This window comes from Salvelinus fontinalis, chromosome 35 (assembly GCF_029448725.1).
Source record: "Salvelinus fontinalis isolate EN_2023a chromosome 35, ASM2944872v1, whole genome shotgun sequence".
Taxonomy (NCBI): Eukaryota; Metazoa; Chordata; class Actinopteri; order Salmoniformes; family Salmonidae; genus Salvelinus; species Salvelinus fontinalis.
In genome coordinates, this window is record NC_074699.1 from 3,612,829 (window position 1) to 3,620,759 (window position 7,931).

The 7,931-nt window shown below is 41.4% G+C and overlaps 1 protein-coding gene across 1 annotated transcript; it reads left to right on the forward strand.

Moving 5' to 3' along the window:
- The first annotated feature begins 4,709 nt into the window (after positions 1-4,709).
- On the forward strand, positions 4,710-6,808 carry LOC129834250 (fin bud initiation factor-like). Its single transcript, XM_055899064.1, has one exon. The coding sequence runs from the start codon at positions 5,256-5,258 to the stop codon at positions 5,883-5,885; it is 630 nt and encodes a 209-aa protein (XP_055755039.1). The 5' UTR covers positions 4,710-5,255; the 3' UTR covers positions 5,886-6,808.
- Positions 6,809-7,931: the final 1,123 nt, after the last annotated feature.

Genomic DNA, 7,931 nt, shown 5'->3' on the forward strand with positions numbered 1-7,931 from the left:
ATATCATCAGGTTAGACTGCACAGGGATATGACGTTTACAAAAACAGAAGGACTTCTTCAGTATAAAGGGAAGGGACTTAGGTAGCACTAAATACTATATAATATTCATACTCTGTTCAATCAAGACCGTTCACTAAGTTTGCAAGTACAATAATAGCACCCCATCTTGGATTCCGTCTAGTAATTTCCTGCTTTAAAAAAGCAATAAGCAGTCGGAATTTCCTTAAATACCATATCACCATGAAAGGGACTTGTTGGGTTCAAGTTCCGTGACCACCTTTAGCCATAGGTCAAGGTTTTACAGCCATCTTGACAATGCTACTTTCAGTGAATGACACAATGTAAATGTTCCAACGTGAAAAATCGTGGTTCACCACTTTTCCACTCCTAATTCTCCCTCTCAAAGCACATATTTTTGGAGAGGAGTGGTTCCATATTATTTCAATTAATAGGCCTATAGCTGGAACATTTGGGCAAAATAAAATGTGCTTCAGCATGTTTTTAACTGAAAAACCCTGGACATTATTGACCAGAATCTGCACAGTCTAATATGGTATATATTTTTATCAATATAATACACATTCATGTACATATGTACATACTACCTAAATTGGCCTGACCAACCAGTGCTCCAGCACATTGGCTAACCGGGCTATCTGCATTGTGTCCCGCCACCAGCCAACCCCTCTTTTACGCTACTGCTACTCTCTATTCAGCATAAAAGCATAGTCACTTTAACCATATCTACATGTACATACTACCTCAATCAGCCTGACTAACCGGTGTTTGTATGTAGCCTCGCTACTTTTATAGCCTCGCTACTGTATATAGCCTCGCTACTGTTATTCACTGTCTATTTACTGTTGTTTTTATTTCTTTACTTACCTATTGTTCACCTGATACCTTTTTTGCACTATTGGTTAGAGCCTGTAAGTAAGCATTTCACTGTTTTGTTCGGCGCACGTGACAAATACACTTTGATTTGATTTATAAGAAGGAAATAAAGCCAGGCTGCTATGAGTCTGTTCACCTATAAGTAGGATTGAGGAAAGGGATAGAGGTACAGTGTATAGTTGAGGATAACTGTCTTCAAATATAGATTACTTGCCATCAAATGTTGAGCAGTATGTCAACAAAAACCTTTCATATACTACTCAACGTTTAAAATGTACACAATTATTTTCAGATGTACTCTTTATGTAACATGTATTACAGGCATAAACTAACCTGTTTTGTCTTATTACACACACTCAAAGATAGGAACCAGTTGTGCCCATTTTAGGCTACATGTGCAGTACTGACAGGTGCAATGCACACATTGCACAGTCTCTCTAGACATAAATCAGATCAAGCCCGAACTGTGCGATGTAGTAGGGAGATGTAGTTTCCAACAGGCCAATATTATACATAGTTTAGCTCAGAAAATGTGGGAATTAACTACAATGACCATAATCCATTGCGCTCCTACTTGTCCAGTCTGTGTTTCTTTTTGATAGTTGGTATTCAGCAGTCATAAAAGTAGGCCTTATTTACTTTGAAGAACTACTAAAATAGAGATTTTGTCAGAAGCATAGGCAGCAGCTCTATAGAGATGAGATCGGTATGATCTGTGCAGGGGTGCAGGGGTGCAGCCATGGGTGGGTCTGAGAGGGCATAGGCCCACCCACTGGGGTGCCAGGCCCAGCCAATCAGAATGAGTTTTTCCCCACAAAAGGGCTTTATTACAGACAGAAATACTCCTCAGTATCATCAGCTGTCCGGGTCTCAGACGAAGCCGGATGTGGAGGTCCTGGGCTGGTGTGGTTACACATGGTCTGCAGTTGTGAGGTCTGTTAGACGTACAGCCAAATTTTCTAAAACAATGTTGGAAGCGGCTTATGGTAGAGAAATTAACATTCAATTATCTGGCAACAGCTCTGACCTGCAGTCAGCTTGCCAAATTCACTCTCCCTCAAAACTTGAGACATCTGTGCCATTGTGTTGTGTGACAAAACTGCACATTTTAGAGTGGCCTTTTTTGTCTCCAGCACAAGGTTCACCTGTGTAATGATCATGCTGTTTAATCAGCTTCTTTTTTTTTTTTTTTTTTTTTTATCCCCTTTTCTCCCCAATTTTCATGGTATCCAATCGCTAGTAATTACTATCTTGTCTCATCGCTACAACTCCCGTACGGGCTCGGGAGAGACGAAGGTCGAAAGCCATGCGTCCTCCGAGGCACAACCCAACCAAGCCGCACTGCTTCTTTAACACAGCGCGCCTCCAACCCGGAAGCCAGCCGCACCAATGTGTCGGAGGAAACACCGTGCCCCCTTGGTTAGCGCGCACTGCGCCCAGCCCGCCACAGGAGTCGCTGGAGCGCGATGAGACAAGGAAATCCCTACCGGCCAAACCCTCCCTACCCCGGACGACGCTAGCCCAATTATGCGTCGCCCCACGGACCAGCGGCCGGCTGCGACAGAGCCTGGGGGCGAACCCAGAGACTCTGGTGGCGCAGTTAGCACTGCAATGCAGTGCCCTAGACCACTGCGCCACCCGGGAGGCCCTTTAATCAGCTTCTTAATATCCCACACCAGTCAGGTGGATGGATTAACTTGGCAAAGGAGAAATGTTCACTAACAGGGATTTAAACAGATTTGTGCACATAATTTGCGAGAAATATCTGTGATCTTTTATTTCAGCTCATGAAACATGGGACTAACACTTTACATGTTGCGTTGATATTTTTGTTCAGTGTAATTGTATATGTATTTATGTAAAAAAATAGGGACCACAATGGAAATAAGTCTCTGACTTTATTGTGCAATCCAAGTCACTTCAAAAAAGGAAAGGTGTATTTTTTTTCTGAAAAATTAAACCAATAAATCAATCCAAACTGTGCAGTGGACAATTGATGAATGGAAAGAGACATCTGTTACAAAACACCAAAAAAGTTTAATGACATTTGGAGATTGTCAAAACAATCCTTTGATACTGGGTAAGCCAACAAGGTAGGGAGGGATGTATTTTCTGTTTGTCGAGATTGACATAGTCTACTTATTGTGGTGTTGAAACCATGATATTAAGTGCCCGAAGTTGATATGCTTTATTTATTGGTTGTGTGGTGCATTGGCACAGAAACCTGTTGGTGGAATAGTCATTGCAAATACGGTATTTTATATAACTATAAATATGGCATCAAAATGTTGAAAATCTGATCGCCCCCTAGCTGATCATTGTCTCTAGCCGGCTCCATTTATGTTTTAAGGTTGGACATTCGTACATATAACTTGTTAGCAGGTAGGGCGCGCCGATTGGTGTCACCTCGTTAGTCAGTATGTGTTACACCTGTGCTGGTTGCAGTCTCGTTAGTGGGAAGATGTTTCACCTGTGCTGGCCCAGGATCTATTTAAGAGTGGCTGGCCCAGTGCTCCAGTTGTCTTGATAGATGCGGAGGGTTAACACCTTTAGTTGGTTCTCCCTATTTTGAATTCTAGACAAACAATGATGTTGTTTTGCTCCACATTTTTGGTTTGCTTCCTGTCTTTAAGTTTGGTGTGGTTTTTCTTTTTCTTTGCCTCTTAGTGTGCAAATTTAGTGGGCACTCATATGGTGTGTGTCTTTTAGGTCCCAGTTGTTGTTGCTATGCAACTTTCAGTGGATACACCCATGAGTGTCTTTTAGAACCCCTTCTAAAATCCCACCTGTTTTGTTCTGGTTGTCAGTGACTCATTCTTGGTTCCCCCTTTTTGAGCAACATGTTTGGTTTTCTTGCTGGGGAACATAAGTCTGTGAACCCTCAACCTTCTGGCCGTAGTAATGTGTGGCATCGACTGCCACAAAAGCATGGAGTGGCAAAGTCTATCCATGTTTATTAACACAGGGTCACTAAAGTTATTGTTATTTGTGGTTGTAAACATTCTTTTCAGTTAATTATATGGGGGGGTGGGTGTTCAATGTATTTCACAGTACAAGGGGAGGGTCATGTGAAAATATTTTTAAAGTTGGGGAGGGTGAGTGCATTTGTTTTGGGACACTGAGTTGTGCAGTTTGTTACCAATGTCTCAAGTTCTGAGGGAGTGTGCAATTGGCATGCTGTCTGCAAGAATGTCCAACAGAGCTGTTGCCAGAGAATGTAATGTTAATTTCTCTACCGTAAGCCACCTCCAATATCATTTTAGAGAATTTGGCAGTATATCCAACCGGCCTCAGAACCGCAGACCACGTGTAACCACGCCAGCCCAGGATCTCAACATCCGGCTTCTTCACCAGCGGGATCGTCTGAGGGAGGGGGGGTGCTGAGGAGTATTTATGTCTGTAAAAAATCCCTTTTGTAGGGAAAAACTGATTCTGATTGGGTGGGCCTGGCTCCCCAGTGGGTGGGCTTATGCCCACCCATGGCAGCACCCCTGCCCAGTTGTGAAATCCATAGATTAGGGCCTAATGAATGAAATCCATAGATTAGGGCCTAATGAATTTATTTCAAATGACTGATTTCCTTATATGAACTGTAACTCAGTAAAATCTTTGAAATTGTTGCATGTTGCATTTAATTTTTGTTCAGTATATAATTAGTCTCCAGTCTGTCAGGTGTCAGACTATAAAGCTAATGTAACGTGCCTGTTTTACAAAAGTAGGTACCAGATGGATAGGCATTCATTAAAGTGCATTGTGGGCCGAGACTGTATTCTACTTTGTGGGGATAGGAGGGGAGCATCTTTTTGTCTTGTCTAGGCTGCATATCCGCCAGGACCGGGCCTGAAGTCAATTGAAACTGCGCTTCCTTTTAAGTGACGGAGCATGGATGTAATTTGAGAGTTGAGAGAGGGTAGGCTATCATTAGTCAAAACCAAACGCGGTGCTTGAGCAATCCAGATGTTGAACTTGAAATTGAGTCACAAAGCTACGGTCAGGCACTTTCAAATTTCTCTGTTTGATAGGCTACTCCTGCGTGAAATCTTTGGGGTTTCTATGTGTAAAACAAAAAAAAAAGTATTTCAAACTTTCACGTGACTGTCTGTGGCTGAACCAACTGCTACTTTCCTTGAAAAATAGTTGGCAACACTTGCATAGGCTAAACGAGGAGCGACCTGAAAGAAGATTTAAAAATATCACAAAGCCTGCCTGGACACCTAGTTACTTTCGGTATTTTAGCTCATGGATACCACATGCATTGCAAGTTTGGAAATGTTTGATTGGTGAGCGAATTAACTCATATTTTTTTGCGCTCTAAAGGAAAGCATCTTCTATTGCTCACGTATTGTCAATAAGTGGGTAGGATGGCTTTTCTACACTTACTCGCTATTGGGATGTTTTCATTGCCGATCTGCGGTGCGTTTTTTAACGGACCTCTGTATCCAGAGATGTCTAACGGCACGTTCCATCACTACTTTGTGCCAGACGGCGACTATGAGAATAACGATGATCCGGAAAAATGTCAAATGCTTTTTAAAATGACAGACGACAGAAAATGCGGTCTTGACGAGGACCACGATTCGGTAATCCGAGATGATTTCACGATCATCAAGAGACACATCGAAGACTCGGCCAGGGTGCTAGAGGGGATCGGGAAAAGCATTTCTTTTGATTTGGACGGAGAGGACAGCTATGGAAAATATTTGAGAAGGGAGACGACTCAGATTGGCGAGGCTTTTACAAACTCTGAAAAGTCTCTGTTAGAACTGGAGGTGAAATTCAAACAGAGTCAGGAGAACGAATTGAAGGAGGAGCACCGCATAAACGACGACTTTCTGAACATGGTTGTCCACACAAGAGACGTGCTAAAGGACACACTGTACATATCGGTGGGGTTGAAGGATAAACACGAGCTTCTCTCTCTCATAATTCGAAGTCACGGGACCAGATTGAGCCGATTGAAAAATGAATACATGAAGGTTAAACTTGGGTAAATTAGTTTAAGCCGAGTTATAAAAGTAGTCCGAGGAAAATAATATTGGCGAAATCATGTCGTATTTCATTGCATATTTATATTAAAGGAGAGATAAAACATGCAGACAGAAATGATACCAGTTTTATTTATTCTAAAAATACAATAGGCCTAGTGGGGTTTCGCATGTAGGGTGAAATGTAATTCATTGACAATGTTGTCAGTTCATTTTGGGTTGGCCTATGGTTTACTTGTGTCAACATTATTTGGGCATTTGCAATATGGTGTTGCGTTAAAATGCCTTTGCAATTGATAATTGTCGATGCCTTGCTCTGACGGGGGATTTCAAAGATGACTATTCATTCATCGCGATGACGTTGTCTAACAGTCGCAACAGGTGTTATTTATAGAGTATGTGACATGGCCTACCTACAGAATCCACTTGGCAGCTTGTATCTCTGAGATCTTGCATTCAGTTGAGTGAATTTGGCTGGAAATTATTGAAATGTTTACAATGCATAACAATTAGCATTTTTATTTTTACAGTAAGGCCAATTAACAAGAGTTTTAAATAATACTTTGAACAATGTTTGCCTTGTTTGACGTATAAGGTTGTGACTTATGATGTGTATATCCCTTTGCATTTTTGTGGATGCAATATAGTTTGGGGAAATGTTCAGAGCATGTTATGAGAATAAATGCAGTGCATGTCAATATCTATGTGACAGAAGAGCTTAATTGTACTCGTTATTTTTGTTTAGGCTAATATGTTTCAATATCTGCAATATCTATTGTTTTTCTTTTCGAAATGATATATATGTATGTGTGGCAACAAGTATGATAAACACTTAAGACTGCAGGCAGCACTCATGGACTTCACTGTCTGTGGCAACGTTCCTAACATGTTTTGTGTGTTCCGTTTTTTAATAAAGATTTTGTGTTTGACTCAGGGGTTTGGACGCCTCGTTATTATAGACAAGACTGAACTACAGCTGGTGAAACCAGTGCTTTGCACAGCTTTCTAGGACAAACAGTAGTTAGCAACTTTACAAAGATTCTAAGGACATACTTCAAAGTGCCCCTACATGCCCACCAAGAAGTGTTTTATTACACACTGTGTTTTCCCATGAGGAAGTAGTCTGTGTGTATTTGCAAGGAGAGCCAGGCAAGAGGGAGGAATAGCCTAGAATTGCTGGAAATTATACCTCATAACTGTGACCTGAAGACTTGTGTTAGGTCCCAGATCAAATGCCTAGGCTTTTTCTCAGTGGAATAAAGCAGTCTTGGTCTCACAGACAGTCATGTGCCTTGGATTACATAGTGTAATGAAACAGCAGGGAGCAGGTCTCGAACCCTCGACCTTGTAGCCCGAAGTCCGGCGCGCTATCGACTGTGCCGCAAAAGCATGTTCGAGCGGCAGAGTCGATTTCCGCGTTTATAAACCCAGGGTCGTTACAATAGTTTGTCTGCTGTTGCATTGAGGGGAGATTAGTTAACATGTCCCCTTGCAGAATTACACTACTCATGTGGTAACAGTTAATCATCTAGCACTTTCATAAAATAATTCAACACAAATGGAAACTACCTGGCAACAAATTGTATTGGAAGATAATTAGTATTCTATTACAATGTAGCTATTATTGTTGAAAGTATTTTCTAAGTCAATACCGGGTAAGTAGCAGACAGTATTAAGGAAATAATTAGAATACTGTCACTCTCCTCTAACAGGGTTCTGAGTAGTGTGAATAATTAATTTTAATTTAATATAATTTTAAGCAGTTGTTGCACCCAGTTCCAGACCACAGGCTAGTTTAATTCAACCTGTTACTGACCAACTACACAACTGACACAACTAAAGAGCTGAGAGGTAAGAGATTGCTCTGCTATATTCTGTAATATGTAAACCGAGTGGGAGAATGATTAATAGCTATTCTAATTGTGATCGACTTCCTAAGTTCCCAACCTTGATATTGGCACACTATAACCCTGGTCTGTTGATGTCATGTCAGCAAAGTTCACTGACTCACCATCTCTGATGCCTCCACAACGACAGTGGTTATGTCATTCA

What these genes read in the sequence shown, in the direction of transcription:
- LOC129834250 (XM_055899064.1), top strand. Translation starts at nt 5,256, where the DNA reads ATGGCTTTTCTACACTTACTCGCTATTGGGATGTTTTCATTGCCGATC.